The sequence below is a fragment of the Coenobita brevimanus genome, chromosome 57 (genome assembly GCF_032717465.1).
Source record: "Coenobita brevimanus isolate Jiangsu-jjx chromosome 57, ASM3271746v2, whole genome shotgun sequence".
NCBI classification, from domain to species: Eukaryota; Metazoa; Arthropoda; class Malacostraca; order Decapoda; family Coenobitidae; genus Coenobita; species Coenobita brevimanus.
This window is the reverse complement of record NC_137010.1, coordinates 13,959,812-13,980,323: the sequence shown is the minus strand read 5'-3', so window position 1 is coordinate 13,980,323 and position 20,512 is coordinate 13,959,812. Positions and strand designations below refer to the sequence as shown.

The following is a 20,512-nucleotide window of genomic DNA, read 5'->3' as shown; positions in this document are numbered from 1 at the left end:
CCCCTATCTGCCCACTTACCTTCCTAATTACCTACCTACGGTACCTTTCACTTTCTTCATCTATCTACCTACTAATCATTCATCTACCTACTAGCACTTATCTATCTACTTACTACTTGCGCTTACCAATTATTAACCTACAAACGTACTCCTGAGTACGTGCTTGCCACTTAGAGTACCTACCTACATACCACTTACCGTACCTACCTCCTTACCATTTATTTACCCATCAACGTATGCCCTCCTATATACTTACCACCCACTCACCAACTTATGACTTACCTGCCTACCTACCAACTACCACTTATTGACCTACCTACTTACGGCCTTCCAACCTGAGAAATATTCACATCTATACTGCCCTGCATCTTTGTGTAAAAAAAAAAACATGCAACTTTTTTTTTTCTTTTTTTTAGGTGACGTCGATGAACCCTGGCAGTGAAATGTGATGGTACAGTGACTCTGGTGTTACGGGTCAACTTGCACAGCTGACTTTATCTGGGACGGGGGCAACAGGAAGTTAGCTTGCATTAACAATAAACTGGGCTGGAAAAAAAAAAAAATCGCGTTGCGTGAAATTGGATAGAACTGGGCTGACTTTTCTTTTACTCGTTATATCGTACATAACGACACAATGAAGGTAAATGAAATGCATGTATGACTAATGTAAACTGAAGAAAGTGATGCTAAAAATTTTACGCCAAGCTGGATATAGAAAAGGGATGATGGCAAAAGCTCTTGCTGAGAAAGAAGAAAAAATAACGATCTCAGAAAGAAGATAAAGATTTGACTGAAATAACGACAAGGAAGCTCAAGTTCCAGTACAGTTAGGCTTGTCAGTGGAGACCACAGATATTTGGAAAGAATGAGACGTGGATCGTTCGTTCGTTAAAAGATTCCCTGCACATATAGTGCAGGCCGGGCCATACATTAGCCCGGTCAGTGGTGTATGGGCTGATTAAAAAAGAGTAAGTGGGGAGGACAGGACCTGGTGAATGCCCAGCACACACGTCCTGTCTCCTGACTGGCTTTGTGGTGTGTGAGAGACGTGGATGAAAGTACAGCGGCCTTAAAGTGACTTACAGCTGAGTCAGGGGTAGACTGGCATCAAATGCTGTAGGTTTAAGTGATTAAAATCAATTTGGAAAAAGAAAAAATAGAATGTACAGGGAGATGTCAAATCAAGATTTGGCTGAGAGTGAATAGGCTTGAATAAAAGTGGTTAACTATGCAAAGAATTAGTTTACATTAGTCTGAAAATAATGTAGATTAATCAAGTGCGCATTGACAACACTCCAGATTAAACCTAAAATATTGTGTAATGTAAGTGAAGCTTACATAAGTTTTACGTCAGCCATTTCAGCAGAAATACAGTTTTGCTTATACTGAACTAACATGTAAACGTGGGCAGATCTGTGAAGTGCACATGTAATCTAAGGTTAAAACTAAAGTAAAATAATTAGGTTACAAACAAATTTGAAAACCAAATCAAGAAGTGACTGAATTGTAATGTCAGTTCTAGCCTAAGCAGGATTGAGAATTGCGTAAAAAACGAACTGAATCGCAAGTGAAGCAAAATTAGGCAATGAAGACTTGAAAACCAAACCAGAAGCAAACTTAAATGCAAAAAGGCTTAAGTGGGCTATAGAATGACCTGATATCAATACATTATTTTGTGGAGAGATAGTGAAGAGAAGTGAGATTAGTGCTCCAAGATGAAGCTAACTTTGATCAACGCGTTGGTGGTTTTCTGCTGGTGTTCTCTCAGGATATTTGCTCTGCCTGACGACATCTTTATTGGTGAGTTAAAATCATCACCATCAATGATCATCATTGTCATTATTATTACCGATATTATTATTATTATTATTATTATTGTTGTTGTTGTTGTTGTTGTTGTTTATGTTGTGCTTGTTGTTGTTGGCTTCTTAGTTAATATTTATTTTTAGGGCTCCTCATTTACGTCGTTTTTTTCTTTTTCAGCCTTTTTTATACCTGTGTGGGTTGATTGGTGCTGTAGATTATCGAAACGAGTTTTTTTTTTTATTACACTATCTTCATCTAACATAACGTAAAGAGATCATGAATTATAACATTTACAGATCGCACTGCTTAGCCATGCACAACAACAATAACGGCGCCTACATCCCCGACCAAAACGCCTCCTCCCCATCATTATACTGTAAATACATCATGCAAGAGTAAATGAGGTTCGCCTCTTATTTAAAATGATTTTTCCTACTGCTGTACCCACAACATTCAGTCAACCTATACAGAAAAAAAGAAAAGGAAAGGGGAAAACAAACAAGCAAAGGAGGAACCACATCAAATGAATCCACAAAGAGAAAAGGTGATAAAGACCTCCGAAAAAAAGGAGCCCTTGAAGTTGTTATTATTATTACTGTATTATTATTATTATTATTATTATTACATACTGTATCGACCTCCTGCGGGATCGAAACTTGGTTCTCATTAACACATGTGGTTTCTTTGCCTGTCAGCTGTGAGGGTTTCTTACTTTCCAGTGCCGGTAGTAGTAGTAGTAATAGTAGTAGTAGCAGCGGCAGTATTTTTATTTTTTTTTTGAAGGTAGCCTATAAGGTAAAAAAAAAAAAAAACTACCCAAGTATTCCCTGCTTAAAAAAAAAAAAAAAATGTAGCTGAAAGGGCATAGGTAGATGGTTATTCTTCCCTTTTGTACCCAGTGGGAATGTGGTCACCCCAACATCCTGTAACTGTGGTGCAAACAGCCTCATAGTTCTGACTGCACAGGATATGAAAAGTACCTTATAACCAGGCCCTCTTTTCTGTTTCATTTTCCGAGAGATCACAGATTATCATCATTATTGTGACGTTCATCACCACCACCACCACCATCATGTATAGTGTTCCAATGATGGAGGGCCAAATCAGCCCTCTAGTTATACTACAATTTGCCATCAACCGAGCTGAAGAGAGTTGGGAATCTTCGTCAGGTTAGAACAAACACGCTATAGGCTTACCCGTTATTACCGCCATGTAATGTTGACTGCTCTTTCTCCTTCATTTTACCTACTGCCATTGTACTTTAGCGGACTCAAAGGGGCATTCAGTTTAAGCTCCGTTTAACTGGATGTGGCCCATAAGGGTTTAAATAAGAGAAGTGGTTGGGGTTAATTGCTCACTGAATGCTACTGAAGGGATACTGTCTGGTCACGCCTGGAATATCTGGATTTAATATCATAGCCCCGGGCCCCTACGCTCCTGGTACGAGCAATAATAAATAAAGGTAATAAAAACTGTTCTTGGGTTTGCTTCCTGGCGTGTGTGAGTTAGAAGACTGAAATTTAGAGAATGCATTGATTAGCCTTTGCCGTCATCATCATCATCATCATCATCATCATTTTTTTTTTTCTAGTAGCTAAGGATGGGGTGAGGTAAGATCCAGAAACAAGCAAGGAGAAATGTATTAAAGTGAGCCTATGGAAGAACCAGTAGCAGCATGTTCAGTGAAATGGTCCAGACACTCACTTATCATTCGAATGCCTGGAATCCAGGTACCACACACACACACACACACACACACACACACACACACACACACACACACACACACACACACACACACACACACACACACACACACACACACACACACACACACACACACACACACACACACACACACACACCAGACGATCAGTGCAATGCCTTCATTCATTCATTCATCATCTAATCCACCGTTGCCCCATGAGGAGCGTAGGAGCCCGGGGCGAGGCAAGTTGGTCCTGACATTTAAGATAAGTGACCAGCCTCACTCATCCCTGAAGGACATTATGTGAGCAACAGACCCCAACCACCCCTTGGATATAAACTAGCACCGTCTTAATCCGATTGGAGCGCCTTAATTACCTACTAAACCACATGGTGCTATAATTTGGTTACGGAATTATGATTACCATCCAGCGTGGCAAATGGTTTCCTGATGAACAGGAAACAGTTTGGTTTGTCACTCAGTGTAGAGTCACCCATAGACAAAAGGAAGAGGAAAGAATGAAGGAAAGAAAGACAGAAGAGAAAGGAATAAAGGAAGAGAGGAAAGGGCAGGCATCCGAGAGCACCACTACATCGAGTGAATGAATGATGAGCGCTCCCTCCTATTATTAAGTAAAAAGAAACTGATATCTGCATAATACTTTTCAGGGACAAGAGTAGTGGTAAATATGAAATAGATAATCCAGCCGAAAATTCTTTTGAGAATGTTGGTTGGTCAGATAGTTGCAGCCAGGTCCGACAGGGTTGAATATTGATATACGGCAATCTATTAATATATTTTTGGACGGAAATGCAATAAGTGTGTCTCTGCTTTTCTGCGTCATAATTTTTGTATTATTCTCGGACCTTAGTTGTAGGGGCTTGTCTGGAAACGCCTTAATCACTGAGTTATTGAAGACTTTTTTGTGTTAACTGCTGAGAGATCTATTTGAAATGATGGAGTTGCCTTACAGCCTCCATGACAATTGCAGAGGCATTTGAAGGACCCTACTAGATGTCCCCTAGAAGTCCTCTTGTTTAGTAATTTGTAATAAAAAGAAGTTATAATTATATGGATCATATGCCAACCACCCGGGTGCCCGGCAACACACACCAGCCTTTGTTGTCGTTGTGAGGATTCCTTCTTTATCGTGAGCTTCTAGGTAAACTAAAGTCGTATTTGCTGGATTCACACAGGGCAACACGCCCTCATCTAAAGTCCTGTTGGGGGCTTATTAGACAAAGTGTATTCAGAGTCCTTCCAAGAGCCTCGAGGACCTAGCAAAAACTAGCCTCACTAAAATAATAATAATAATAATAATAATAATGATGATAATAATAGTAATAATAATAATAATGATGTATTATGAATATACGTTCACCGCGTGAACTATCAGAGGTGTTGAAGAGGAAAGAGAAGGAGGAATGGAGGGGTGAATGAGATGAAGGCAAGAAACAAGGGAGAGAGGAAGGAAAGGTTGAAGAAAAGATGAGGGGGAAGGATGAATGAAGGAAGGAGAGAAGGAATGAAAGAAAAAAAGAAAGAAGGAAAAAGGCAAGGAAGGAAGGAAAGAAGGAAGGGAGGGAGGGAGGAAAGAAGGAAGGAAAGGAGGAAGGAAGGAAGGTGAATGGAAGAAGGAAGGGAGGGATGAATGAAAGAAGGAAAGGAGGGCTGAATGAAAGATGAAATAGAGGGCTGAATGAAAGAAGGAGAGGAGGAGGGAAGGGAGGAATGAAGAAACTAATGAAAGAAGGGAGGAAAGAAGGAGTGACTGGAGGAAGACGGGAGGGATAAAGGAAAGAAGGGAGGGATGGAGGGAGGACAGAAGTTCAAAGTTCAAAGTTCAAATACTTTATTTCCATAAAATATGGTTATTCTTACAAATCGGTATACAAAGTCACAGACAAAAATAGTCATGTCATATTCGATACATGATAATATCAACTACAAATCACTTAAAATTAACTCCCTAAGTTTAGATTTGAAAACATGTATGCTTCCGGAATGAGTGATATCAGTAGGTAAATTATTCCACAGTTTGGGTCCTAGTATGGTGATGGCTCTGGCTCCAGAGTTTGTTCTGGCTCTAGGCACAAAAAGGTTATTTCGCTGTCTTGTTGTACTGGCTGTGTTTTCAGTGACAGTGGACAACTTTAGATACCACTCCGGATAAAAACCATTGACAGCCATATAAACAGTCGTACATCTGTCAAAAATATGTTTATCTTTAATCTTTAACCACTTTAATTCCTTTATGATGGGGGTTACATGGTCATACTTTCTTGCTCCCGCGATAGCTATTTTAGCTGCAAAATTTTGTAATTTCTGAACTTGGTGAAGTAAGGTATCATTTGTCGTACCCCATATACCTATAGAGTAATTTATTATGCTAAGAGCTAGAGACTGTACAACAATTTTTCGAGTTGACTTATCAAAGTTTTCACATATCTGATTTATGAACATAAGTGTTCCCATGACTTTCTTATTTAATTCAATAATATGCACATCAAAAAGCATATATCTGTCGATATAGACACCTAAATTTTTTACACTAGTGCTCGGGTAAATGTGCTCACCAGAACAATTTATGACAGTGTTAGGAGGAATATGTGATAGAAATCGTCTATTGCCTATGAAGATACATTGTGTTTTTCTTGAATTTAGCATAAGTCCATTTCTAAGAAAATAATGTTTTGCAATCCGTAAGGTTCCTTCTGTTTTGGAGATAAGAGCCTCGAGATTATTTATAGTGTCAGCATGGAGAAATTGGGTATCATCAGCATATTGCACCAAAGAACATCCATTTATACTCTCAGCAAGGTCATTAACATAGATGGTAAACAAGACAGGACCAAGGATTGAGCCTTGAGGGACCCCGTAAGCTACATTCAATTTATCAGATATAGTGTTGCTCAGGCGGACAGATTGAGTCCTATTTTCTAGGTAACTTTTGAACCAGAAGCAGTCAATATTAAGCTTAGCACATTTACTTAAAAGAATGTCGTGACTAATACTATCAAAAGCTTTGGAGAGGTCACACAAGGTTAACAGTGTAACTTGCTTAGAGTCCATGTTATTATATATTTTATCTGTTATGACAGTAAGAGCGGTCTCGGTGGATAATCTAGGACGAAATCCATGTTGGGTATTAGACAGTGATTTGTTAGATTCCAAGAAGTGTATGAGCTGATTGGTAACAACCTTTTCGAGTATTTTAGAGACAATGGGCAATAGTGAGATTGGTCTGTAATTGCTTACATCATTTACATCACCACTTTTATAGAGAGGAAGTACCAATGCATGTTTCCAGGCTGTAGGAAAAATGCCTGTTGCGACAGAAGTATTGATAATACAGGTTAAGTAAAAAGCTATAACACAGAGTGCGTCCTTAACAAATCTCAGTGAAATGCCATCCGAGCCCACAGAACGAGTCTCATTTAAGCCTTTTATCGTAAGAATGATAGTGTCGGTATCTACAGGATGAGGTCTAAAAAGATTACATTCACTTGAGATTATATATGGAGAATTGATAGAACCTGACACGTTTTCACCATGGAGGACTTCTTGTGTTCGTTCATACGTCTTCTTACCGACATTTGCAAAATGATAATTGAATTCGTCAGCTTTATTTTTATTATCACAGTTGTAACCGTCCGAGTTACTTTTACAGTTTGGGATAATTTCTCTTATTATTTTCCACGTCGCTGAAGTGCTTCCTCTGCTATTACATAACCGACTGCGATAGTAGTCTGCTTTCCCCTCTGTAATGAGAGCTTTAACAAGCTTCTTTTCTTGTTCATATTGCTCGTAGAGAGCTATATTATGTCGATCAGATTTAAGTTTTTTATGAGTATCATTTCTAACGCTCATAGCTTGCCGTATACAATCGTTCATCCATGGTGCTAACGGTCTTTTAATCTCCTTAGTTACAAAAGGAGCACAGGCATTTAAACAATTAACAAAAGTATCAGCAAAAATATTCACTTGTGTGTTTACATCATCAGTTTTCAAAATCTTATCAAAATCGTCTGTGCTCTGTAGAAGCCTAAGACAAAAGTCGTCTTTGTGGTAGTTCCCAAGGTGACGAAAAGTTCGAACAACGGGCGGTCTCTTAGGTTTACTAATATCTACTGAGATGCTAATAAGATCATGATCTGCAATTACTTGGGGAATAACATCATAACTGTTAATGACACCAGGTTTGTTAGTGATTACAAGATCCAGCAATGTTGCAGACGTAGGTGTGACTCTAGTAGGTTTATCTATTATCTGAGTTAATCTATTATTCTTTAAGATCTTTTTAAGTTTGTTATCATTAGCAAATTGATTATCATTGAAGTCACCAAGAACAAAAAATGTTTTATTTCGCATACAAATTGATCTAAATGTATCCTGTATATAATCAAAAGTGGCAGCTGGAGCTTTAGGGTGTCGGTACATGCATCCGACAATAATGGCTGGCAATTTGCGACACTGTACCGTTACCCAGACATCTTCAATGCCTGGTTGCTTAGGGACATTTAATTCTATGACATTGGCTGATAAGACATCCTTGATATAAATGCATACGCCACCTCCACGGCCACTGTCACATCGTAATATCTTATACTCTGGTATATTAACAAAATCACTCGGGGTAATGGGAACAAGCCATGATTCACTAACACATAGGATGTCAATATTTCTGTCTTTCAATAACAATATTATTTCATCCAAATTACACTGTAATGATCGAGCATTAATATGTTCAATAGTTAAAAAATATCCTTTAGTGTTTACATCGGCAAGTGCTTCTTCGCCAACCCCTATGTGCTATAGTACCGACATAGGCGACTCTTATGTCCCAGACGTTGACAATTGCCACACTGAAGTTTGTGATCAAACCTACAGTTTACCTGCACATGATTGAATTCTCCACAGTTATAGCACCCCACCTTCTTGCTTCTATAGAAATCAGGAAGTTCAGTCTCAGACTGATTTCTAGAAGCAGCGTACCAATTCCTTTCGTTTCGTTCATGTTGCGTGTCATCATACTGTGTCTCACGAACCTCAGACATTACATAAGGTGTGTGGTTGTAAGGTGAACATTTTCTATTCCCTACTCCCGACCCCGAAATGTAGGTGCTGGAATGATGCTGGGTCGGGTGATTACTACCCACAAATCCTCCCAATCTTCCTCCACCTCTTGTAGTGTTAGTGTGGGTGGATGTTGAGTTGTGCCTGTCCCCTGACCCATCCACTAAAGCTGTAGAGTAAGTGTGGGTGGGAGCAGACCTATTCCTATCCCCCGACCCTCCGCCGGGCCCTGTAGTGGCAGCGTGGGTTGGTGCCGAGTTACGTCTGTCCCTCGACGTTATCCCCAACCCAGCAGCATGAGGGTGTGTGTTAACGAAAGTTTGGGTGTGATTCGTGTCATTTCTATTCCTGAAACCCATAGTGTGGGTGCGGGTGTGGGGTGGGTGACGAGCATTCCTGGTAATAACACCAGTTTGTGTTCTTCCAGGAGTATATCTGTCTTTATTTGCAGTTTCGTAGTTGTTATAAGAAACCCTAAACATTCTATTCCTATAATAAGGTTCAAAGGTATATTTATCCCTGTCCCAGCTAGAGCATAGTTTGAAATTAGGACACTCCTTGGCTATAGTCGTCAGTAGACGTATAGCCCCAAATCTATTTAAGATAGGCCCTTTATTTTTCTTCTTTATGGTAAAGCACATGTCATCAATTTCACCTGTGCCCAGTTTGAAAACTTTATCAGTGTGAATGGTAGAAATAGCATTCGTGGCACACCATTTCAATAGCTGGTTATTGAAGGAAGCAAAGAAGGAAGGAAGGAAGGAAGGAAGAAAGGAAGGAGGAAGGAAGGAAGAAAGGAAAGAAAAATGGAAGGAAAGAGTAACTGAAAGAAGATGGGAGGTAAAGGAAAGCAAGGGGGGAGAAAAGAATGAAGGAAAGAAGACAGGAAGGAGGAAAGGAAGGAAGGAGGGGAGGAAGGAAAGAGGGAAGGAAGGAAGGAAAGAAAGAAGGAGGGAATAAAGGAGGGAAGGAAAGGATGAAAGAAAGCAAGCAAGCAAGAAAGAAAGAAGGGAGAGAGGAGGGAAGTAAGGGAGGATGAAAGAAAGAAAGACTAAATGCAAGAATGAAAGGAGCGCATATAAAAATGTAGAGATGAAAGGAGGGAAGGAAGGAAGGAAGGAAGGGAGAGGGGGTAGAAGGAAAGAAAGGGGAGGGAAAGGAAGAAGGAAGGAAAGAAAGAAGGAAGAAAAGAAAGTAGGTTGATAAAGGAATTAATGAAGAAAGGAAGGAAGAAAGATGTTTTGATGTGATAAATGAATGTGGAGAATGGTATTCTGTATTAACCGCACACAGTGAAACCACATTATATATATATATATATATATATATATATATATATATATATATATATATATATTGAAGAGAGAGAGAGAGAGAGAGAGAGAATGTAACCAAGATGTCGGAGTTGGCTGGGGTGTGGCTTTAAATAGAGCTTTTGGCCTCACATTCCTCTTTTCTTTCTCCTCTCGTTTTACTTCTCTTTCTTCTCCTGCCTCTTCTTCCTCGTCGTCATCATATTTTAATCACTTTTTCTCTTCTTCTTCTTCTTGTACTTCATTATTTTGTCATTGCTACATATATGCTTTTTATCCCCTAATTTCTTCCTTCCTTCATTCCTACCTAGCCCTTCATACCTACATACCTACCTACCCACCTACTTTTCCCAGCCTACCGAGCTATATACTTACTTGCCTATCTACTCGTATTCATCTAGCTTCCTACCCTCCGACCTGTCTTCCTTTAGGTCTTCCTACCTGCCTGCCTGCACATCTACTACCTGCCTCCCTTCCTGCCAACTTACTTATTTCTGCACCTACTTTTCTGCCTTCCAACCTCTCCATCTACTAACTTACCCACCTACCTACTTCTCTACTAACCTGCCCACTTACATCCACAGATTTCTACCTACGTATGTCTCCCTCTCAAATCTACCTACCGTATGTATAAACTGTACTTAATGCTTGCCAGCTTACATATTTAGTGAACTACCATACCTACCACCTCGTTTACTTACATACCCAATACCTGTTTAACTACGAACCCACTTTTCCCTCACCTAAAATCAACCCAACACCGTATGAGAGAGAGAGAGAGAGAGAGAGAGAGAGTCTGGTAAGCTGGCTTGGCAAAGAAAGCAACTTCGCCAGACTCGACAGAATATGGGCCAACTGTCAGAAACTGAATCTGCGTTAACCAAGGGAACTCGAACGTCTGTCAACTATTCGGAAAATAAGTTAAAATGAGTTTAGAGACGATATAATCGACAAAACCACTTTAAATCTAAATAAAACTCGAAATCCTCTCTACCATGTATAGTACAAAAGAAAGGAGAATTGAGGAAAATGCAATAACGATTGCCAGAATTATAATCTTGATTAAATATAGAGAATATGAGCTTAGAAACGTATTATTTGATAAAACGTGCTAAAACTTCTATGAAATAGACTTAAAATCTCTCTAGCCTATCAAAAAGAAAAGGAGGGGAAATAACGAAAAGGAAAATGAGTTAATTGTTAGAATTCGAGCCCCCATTAAAGAGAAAATGAGCTTAGAAAGATATTAGTTAACAAAATATACCACAATCTTGCATAAAAGGCGTATATTCTCTCCTGCATATTGAACAGAAGGGAGAAATGGGGGAAAGTATAATGAGTAGACTGAATTAAAATTTTTGTTAAACTAAAGGCATAATGAGCTTACTAATTATAACTTGGCAAAGAACACTAGTCTTATTAAAAAAAAAAAAAATCTCGAGCACAGCCAACAGAATGGAGAAATGGGAAAAATGAAGTGAGGCAGCTTTAACAATTGTTATTTAAGTTAACGAAAGGGGAAACATCAGTTGACAAAAGTTAATGTATAAGCTAGACTAACAGTTTCAATAAGCTGACATCTGTAATTTAATCATATCTCCACTAAATGATTTTTATTTATATTAAACAGGATCTTCAGTGAGAAAAGGGTGATGAAAGCTAAGTTTAATTCACCCTGTTATAGAACTCTATCCTAGCCTTAAATAATACTCTGTTGGTAGCAAGAACAAAACATTAAAGATGTCATCGTACTGAAATGCATAACGAAAATGTTTATGGTCGTAACAACAACAGGGAGTGTGCAGTGGTGTAGGCAGACCCCTAACGGTCAAGATAAAACCCTGTAAGGATAGGAAATTATTCAACTGCATGATATTTTACATAACGCAGTTAGCAACAAGGCAGAGAAATTGTCATGTGTTTCAGTATATATATGTATATATATATATATATATATATATATATATATATATCATCAGCCGTTTGAGTATCCACTGCAGGACCGGCCTATCCCGACCGAAGTCGGGACGATACAGCCAATACATCTCTACCAAGTGGCTTAGGCTGTCTGGTAGAGATTGTATGTAGGGTGAGAAGTGCTTGTAAGTGTAATTGTATATATATACATTTAAATAAAATGGGAGTTTCCTTTCCCTTTCGCCATCTCAGGTTAATTCCTTCAGACAGAAGACGGCCTTTTAAATTAATTCATGCTATCTCAAGACAGTTTTATTCATCTTATGAGAGACTTATCGAACTGGAGGGGTTAGATATAATAGCCTCATCGGTGCGAGAAGTATTTCCTAAATTTAAAAAATCGCTTGGAGGTAGCAAGACTAAAATTAATCATCGTGCTGAAGTGGCAAAATGGGGTAAGTAGAAGGCCATGGAATATCCATCTTTCAATGGAAGCCACCTTATCAAAATATAGAAATACGCTGGTTTCGTGTACCTAATATTTCGACTTAGTGTGTAAGTATATTTCCTAGCTCAAATTTATCATGTATCAATTCCAGAATTCATGTTGGCATCTATTTCCGTGTCTGCACTCAGGGTCAAGATTTTAAATAAGAACATGAACATACAGTAGCAGTTACAGTACAAAATTGTCTTTGAAAGTAACGTCAGTATGAACTGGTGAGCCTCGCCATCTCTGACTGAGTGGCCTGGTATCCTACGTGGTGGTATCTGGTGGCATCACGCAGTGGCATGAACGAAGCAGACCATGAACAAATTTATTATTCATTAGTATATTCATACTTACTGTACTATTCAGCAGTCTGGGATGGAACTCACAAGACTTATTTAATTTTTCTGGTAGGAGCACCAAAGACGCTAGTACGCATAATGACCATTAACTCATTCCACCAACACACTGTCCCCATATACCACCAGCTTCGTATATTGCACATTTATGATGTTATTGAGCTCCTGACATATTTGTTAGTCTTCAAATCGTCAAACAACCAACACTGAACTGATATAGATTTTCAGCTAATTAATGATGACAATAGCAACTAGAGGTGTGAATGACATACCGGTACTTAGGATTCTTCAATCTAGAATTTCCCATGCACAGTAAAATGTCATATTTAGAAGACCTAAGACAAGGAATTTACTAGAAACTTCACCAAGACATAATATATCTTTTACATCGTTCAAATTCGACCGGGAAAAAATTAATAGAAAAATATTGAATATGTATATACGGGCACGAATGTATGGGCAGCATGTAGTCCATCTCTGTACTGTGAAAGTTTCTTTTTGTTTGTTTACTTATACGTGTCTGCCTGTCTATCTGTGCGTCGGTATGTATGCGTGTATAATATCTGTGTGGATATATGCAGGGCCGGATTAATCCTGCTGGTAGGCAAAGCAGACGGTTGGCCTGCAACATATAGATCTCTTTTTTCCATTATTTCCAGTGAAATTTTAGCATGACCTATAATGGCCTTTTTTGATGGCCTGATGGGTGATGACCCTTATTTGGACACCTAAAATGTATATTTATTCCGCTCTGAAAGTCTGGATGGCCTGTTACAGGCCGTGGCCTGGTAGGCAGTTGCCCATTTTACCTGTACCTGGTAATCCGGCCCTGGATACATGTGCATATATGTATGTATGTGTACAGTATTGTGTGCAAATAGTATAACTCATAATGTGAATGTACAGTGCTCTGTGAGGAGTTCGTTCCTCCTTACCTCCGTTGGTTCATAACATCAAAGTTGTTGGAGTTAGTTGTATGTGGTCACTTAAAACTGTTTGATAAACTGAACATTTACTTTTAGCTACCAGAGTTTGCATGGTGCTGCGGATTACTGGGGGGACGGGGGGTGGGCGGCTGTGCAAATCAGTCACAAGTAAAATAAGTACAATATATGTGTATGGGAACTATTATAAAAAGAAATTGGTTAGCAACTCTCTGAATCCACAGAGCTGGTCAGTATGGTTCATACGTTTCTATTATTGCTGCACGATTATCGTGAGGTATAGGAGAACTTATCGTGTGGGCAACTACCCACCATAATACAAGATATAACATAACATTTTTTATATTCAATTTACCACACAGTTTGTCAGTTTTTTTTGTTTTTATTATTATTTAGGTACCCAGAGACTGTTTAACTGATAATCTTCAATCTGAATTCTTTCCAACAATTACCATTGTAAAATGCTACTAAGCAAATGTGTTTTAGAGACCCATTCGTTTCCTTGCTGTAGCTCCATAAAGGCCTCAGCTTAATGGACCAGGGCTTTTGTAAATAGGTCCTTTTTAAAGTATAGTTGTATTTTTATGGAAGTATGAATATAAATTCGTATCCTTGGAGAAATAAAGATTTGTGTCTGTAATAATTCCAGATGAAAATGACTGACCGCCGCCTAAGGATCAGCCTTCCTCACCCTGTTGCTTTGTCTTAGCCACAAGTGAAAGATTAGTAAAACTGACACCAGCTCATCTGTTACTGATTGTCCTACTGATATGTGCAACACACTGGTCCCGCCTCACAAAGTTGATGAATTTGACCAACGACCTGTCAGATCTCGGCATTTGTGGGTGGTGTGGTGGCCTCTGGGGTAGCCAGTCAGATGTCAGGTGGCCAGGTTCACCTTGGATCATCCCCTGCACACGCCATTGCCAATCATCTCTGTTGGCAGTAAATGATATGACGTGAAGTCGTCCGACCTAAAGGTGGGAACGTAGGGCTCTGAAGAAGCTCAAGACATAACACCCACTGAGAAGGTTGTTATCATATACTTTACATCATTCATCTTTACCAAGAATTTTAAAATGTATGAATTTACTGTATTAATTCTGTAACTCTGTAAGTAGAAGAAGAACAAGGGTTCCGAAGTGAATGTTCAAATCCCTTTAATTTTGAAATGTCAATAAATACCCTAAGAATTACTTTAAATATTAAATATGGAAAAAGAAATCTGAGACGTTATTATTTTATTATGGCATAACATATAACTTGTCGGTAACCAATCGAAAGCCTTTACAATATTGTTTTTAAAATGATAAAAAATACCTTATGTTTTTACTACACTACGATGACTTATTTTCTATTTTGTTACCACGAGACACTTTTACTCGGCTTAAGAGATATTTTACCCAGTGTAGTTTAAATATAACTTTTATATGCCGCTGCCTTAGAGGAAGCCCTCCTAAGCTGAATAACATCGTCTGGAGGTAATAAAAACACCCCGTGAGATTGAAGGGACAGTTAAGGAATGATCTTAGAGAAAACTTATGTCTGCAAATAAGATGTTTGTATGTCACAGGAAAGATAGATTTCGATAACTCGCCGAGCAGATTCTTTAGGAGCTCCAAAATGCCCACGTACCCCTGTTGACTTTGGCCAGATTATTGTGGGTGGCTTTCATTCTCTTCTCTTCCTCTGACCCTCAGTAAATGATGAAAATGTTGACCCCTTCAGGGAGTAGGGCCTGGGAACCATATACATGGGTATCATGGTCCTGTACATTTATTGGCAGATGAATACCTTACCTTCCTTGCTTGCACTGCACGATCAACAACCCTCCATTCACCTCTTGGGAATTGAGCACGTGTGTACGGCAAGACCGTAATTCCGTACTTGGACAGTCTAACCACAAGATCATTTAATTAGGCCAAATCATACCCTTAAGAAAGTATTCGTAGGATGGCCAAAATAAATAACGAACCAATGAAACAGGACAGATATCTCCACAATAGTACAGAAAAATGAAAAGCGATGAAGATAGTATGAGCCAGCTGACAAAACTCAGCTTGTGGATAACTCGATGGGTAATGGGCTCAGACCCAAATTGAACCTTAGTTAATATCCAGAATTGTCATAAATAATGCAAAATAACAAACAAACTAAAATCCCCCCCCCCCTTGAGCAGCCAAGAAAATCAATGGATCACCTGCTGAAGTCGATTTTTTACAAATAACAGCTGTAATTAGGCGCGTTGCCAACCAAACGATGGCTTTAAAATGTAATATATTAGAATCCATTACAGAACTAATTAACTGACATTAAAAATTACTTCAAGACAGCAAGGAATAGGGAAAAGCTGAGACTCTATTAACGATCAACTGTCTAAAGTTAGGGTTTTGGCAACTCAAGGGAATATAACTTGTAGCCAACTCACACATAGTTCTAAGAATTTAAAAATAATCAAAATAATGCAGAACAACAGACTAGTTTTAAATCCTATTTAAAAGCAACCAAGAAAGGGGAAAATATCTGGGAATAATATAGACCAATTACTCGTAGCATGTCTAACTTACAAGATAACAGGCGTGTAACCAACCAAACACCACTGACTTACAATATCTAATAGAAAAAAATAATCTAGCACTAATAAACCAATATGATAATATCACTCTAAAATGATCGAGTTAATGGAAAACCCTTCGAAAATAATAGCTGAGCTGACTGGGTGCGGCCATGATGTTTAGACTGGCTCGCTTTCCTTTGTTACCCCGTCACTGTTTGCGTGGGCTGGGGGAGTTTGTTTGTTTGGGGTAAGAGGAGCTGGGGAGTATTTTGTGGTGGGGTGGGGAGGAGCAAGGGGGTGTAGGGGAGTATGTTGAGGCAGGGAATGAAAGGGAGGTTGTTTGTGCGGGGTAAGAGGAGCTGGGAAGTATATTGTGGTAGGGTGGGGAGAGGGATGGGATGCTGGGGAGTGTTGGGGGCAGGGGTGAGTTTGTTTGTGCAGGGTAAGAGAAGCTGGAGAATATATTCTGGCGGGGAGGTGTGAGGTGCAGGGGAGTATACTGAGGCATGAGTGAAGGGGTATATTCAGGGGCAGAAGGGATGCGACTGCCAACCTTGGTGATGCTCCTCTCTCTCTCTCGCTCTGTGTGTGTGTGTGTGTGTGTGTGTGTGTGTGTGTGTGTGTGTGTCTGTTGGGAGAGTTGAATGATTCTTTGATCACGAAGGAGGAAGTGCAGGAGGCAGTAATGGAGATGAAAATAGGGAAATCTGCAGGTATGGATAGGTGATTGGTGTGCTGTGGAATGCCTGAAAAGTGGTGGAGCGACTATTGTTGACTGTTAATAAGATTGTTGAATGTGTGCTTTGTGAAAAGTATGGTGCGGTCCCGTTGTATAAAGGTATGGGTGATAAGTATGAATGTACTAGCTTTAGGGGTATAAGTCTGTTGAGTGTTGTAGGTAAGGTGTATAGTAGTGTTAATTAAGAGAGTTAGAGAGGGTACAGAGGGAGTGATTGGTGATGAGCAGTGTGGCTTTAGGAGAGGGAGGGGATGCGCGGATCAGTTGTTTGCTGTGAGGCAGGTGTGTGTGAAAAGTATTTAGTGAAAGGTAAGGATGTGTTTTGGGTGTTCATGGATTTAGAGAAAGCTTATGATAGAACTGGTAGGGAGGCTTTGTGGACTGTTTTAAGATTGTATGGACTTGATGGTAGGTTACTAAGAGGAGTGAAAAGTTTTTATGTAAATAGTGGAGCGTGTGTAAGAGTGGGAAATACTGTGAGTGATTGAGTTCCCGTGAGAGTGGGGCTGCGGCAGGGATGTGTGATGTCGCCTTGGTTGTTTAATATTTACATGGATGGTGTTGTAAGGGAGGTGAATGCAAGAGTGTTAGGTGGAGGTCTGAGTCTGGTGAATGTTGATGGTAAAGAGTGGAATCTGAAGCAGCTGCTGTTTGCAGATGATACTGCACTGGTGGCTGATTCAGTGAAGAGATTGAGACAGTTGGTATAGAGGAGTTTGGAACGGTGTGTGAAAGGAAGAAATTGAAAGTAAATGAGAATGAGAGTATAGTGATGAAGCGTACGAGATTGGTAGATGGTAGGAGGATGAACATAGTTTTGAATGGTGAGTTGCTTGAGGAGGTATAGTGTTTTAAGTATTTAGGGTTACATGTTGCTGTGGATGGAAGAATAGATGCAGAAGTGAAGTTTAGAATGAATGAAGTAGGAAAGGTGCTGGGAGGAATGAAAAAAGTGTTTAGATGTCGTTCGCTTAGAATGGATGTAAAGAGAAGGCTGTATGAGGGTGTTGTGGTACCGACTGCATTATATGGGGCTGAAACATGGAATATGGGTGTAGCAGAGAAGAAAAGTTTGAATATAATGGAGATAAGGTGTCTGAGGAGTATGTGTGGAGTGACGTGTATGGATCGAGTGAGAAATGATGAAATGCGAAGGAGAACTGAAGTTTTGCGGGAGATGGCTGATTGAGTTGAGCAGAGGGTGTTGCGATGGTTTGGGCATACGGAGAGAATGGATAATGAGTGATTGGTGAAAAAGATAAATAGGTCTGATGTGAGAGGTGTAAGGCTGAGAGGAAGACCACGAATAGGATGGATGGACAGTGTGAAGAGAGCGTTGGATGCGAGAGGGATGTCTGTTGAGCAAGGAAGAGTGGCTGTGCGTGATAGAAATGAATGGAAAGAAATTGTGAATGAATAAATGATGACGCAGCCCTGAGGGGATATTCTCCCGCATTTTTCTGATCAGCTGATCAGGTCAGGTGCGGGTAAGGGGATGGGTCTATTATGATGTGGCAGGGGTAAACCAGCTATGCTGTCGGACCCTGCTGCGGATGTCACTGATTGCACTGCGCAGTCGACCCTCGTGCAGTGTGGTGCGGTGAGGATCTGTCCCTTCTCCCTTTTGGGGCTAAGATATGAATGAATGTGTTTGAGTGGATGAGTAAATTGGGAGTGTGTCGTCCTGTCTCGGCTACCTCTCTTTCCTTGGGGGAAGCAGCCTAGGTATATAGATAGATAGATCCCTCCCCTTGCCCCCGATTCCTGAGAGGGTGGGGCCAGAAACTGAGGATGGGTTATACAGTGTGAAAATGAGTGGGGTTATGAAGTGTGAAGGTGGGGTTATGGAGTGTGAGGGGTGACACCATTCAGTGAAGGCAGGGTTATGAAGTTTAAGAATGGGGTTATGGAATGTGAATGTGACGCCATGCAATATGAGGGTAGAGTTTTGGAGTTTGAGGGAGAGGTTGTGGCATGTGAGGGTGGGATTATGGAGTGTGAGGGTGAGGTTATGTAATGTGAAGGTGGGGCCATGCACTCAATGTGGGGTCATGGAGTTTTAGGGTGTGTTTATGGACATGCAGTGTTGGCGGAGGTTATGCGGGGTGACTGTGTGGTCATGCAGTGTGATGGAGGGTTCGTGCTGTGTGGATAAGGTCATGCAGTGTGACGGTGTGGTCATGTAGTGTGATGATGGGTTCATGCGGTGTGAATGAGGTCATGCAGTGTGAGGGTGTGGTCATGCAGTGTCTGGGAGTTTTCATGTAGTGTGGCGATGAAGTCATGCAGTGTGTGGGTGGGGTCACGCAATGTGAGAGTGCGTTCAAGTGGTGTGAGTCTGGTCACGCTGTGTGAAACTGGAGTTATGCAGGGGATACAAAGTGGGAGGATGGAGTCATGCAGTGTGTGGATTGGGTAATGCAGTGTGAGGGTGGGGTCATGTAGTGTGAGAGTGGAGTTAGGCAGCGTGAGAGTGGGGTCATATAGTGTGAGGAGGGATCATGCAGTATGTGGATGAAGTCATAGTGTGAGGGTGGGGTGTGGATGTGATAATACAGTGTATGGATGGGGTCATGCAGCATGTGCGAGAGGGTTATAGCAGCCACCCTGTATGAACCCTGTGATTAGACGACAGGCAACAGATAGATGAATAGATAGATACTGTAGATAGAGAGATAGACAGGTAGATAGATATATAGACAGTTAGAGGTATGTAATAGTGAGATAGAGAGACAGACAGATAGACAGTTGTAAGATGTCTGGGGATAGAGAGAGGGACAGAGAGGTAGACAAAATGAGGCAGATTGGTAGACAGGCAGAGAAAAAAAAGGTAGGTGAGTAGATGCACAGGAATAGAGGTAGACATATAAACAGAAAGATGCACAGATAAGTAGATAGACTGGTAGACAGACAGACAGACAGTGGATAGGTAAGAAATACATATCGATAGATGCTGTATAAAGTTACATAGATAGACAGATAAATATATTTACAAAAGAGTCGATTGATAGGCGTGTATTGAAAGATAGATATACTGACAAATAGAAATATGTTCCCCTTCAGTTCAATGACGTCTTTTTAAAATTTAACCTTGCCTCCTTCAGACGATTTCATTCAGCTAAGGAAAGCCACCTGGTAGTGTTGGGGTTCATGAAGGCTGTGTCTGACCCATCCGGTTCGAAAAATTTCTTGCAAATAGAATGAAGTTGAGAGACGACAGCAAGAATAAAACATCCGTGAATATAAAACATCTGTAGTACGTGGTAGTTGAATAGTTAGTGAACGGCTGAGACAGTGTGCCAGAGAGACGGAGGTTATAAATATAGTCTCCCCTTCTCCCAGCCCCCGCCCCTCTCTCTCTCTCTCTCTCTCTCTCTCTCTCTGGTTAGCCGTTACTGTAAAGAAGGCAGACGGACATTAATCACAACAGTAAAATGCTCATGGTTGTGTTTACCCAGGAGAGTTGGATGTAGTCTACGCCACTAGGAGGTGTAGTCATTTTTTGGTTGCACTTGGGTTAGTAAATTGGGATCACAACACACACACACACACACACACACACACACACACACACACACACACACGGAAAAAAATTGCCTTTGC

The 20,512-nt window shown here is 40.3% G+C and overlaps 1 protein-coding gene across 1 annotated transcript in view; it reads left to right on the top strand.

Annotated features, from left to right (window-relative positions):
• Positions 1–1,715: 1,715 nt before the first annotated feature.
• LOC145401899 (glutamate receptor ionotropic, kainate 2-like) overlaps positions 1,716–20,512 on the top strand; it is a 76,079-nt gene continuing 57,282 nt past the window's right edge. Inside the window, exon 1 of the mRNA XM_080274005.1 lies at positions 1,716–1,800. Within this exon, the coding sequence (XP_080130131.1) occupies positions 1,716–1,800 (85 nt within the window). The remainder of the gene's footprint in view (positions 1,801–20,512) is intronic.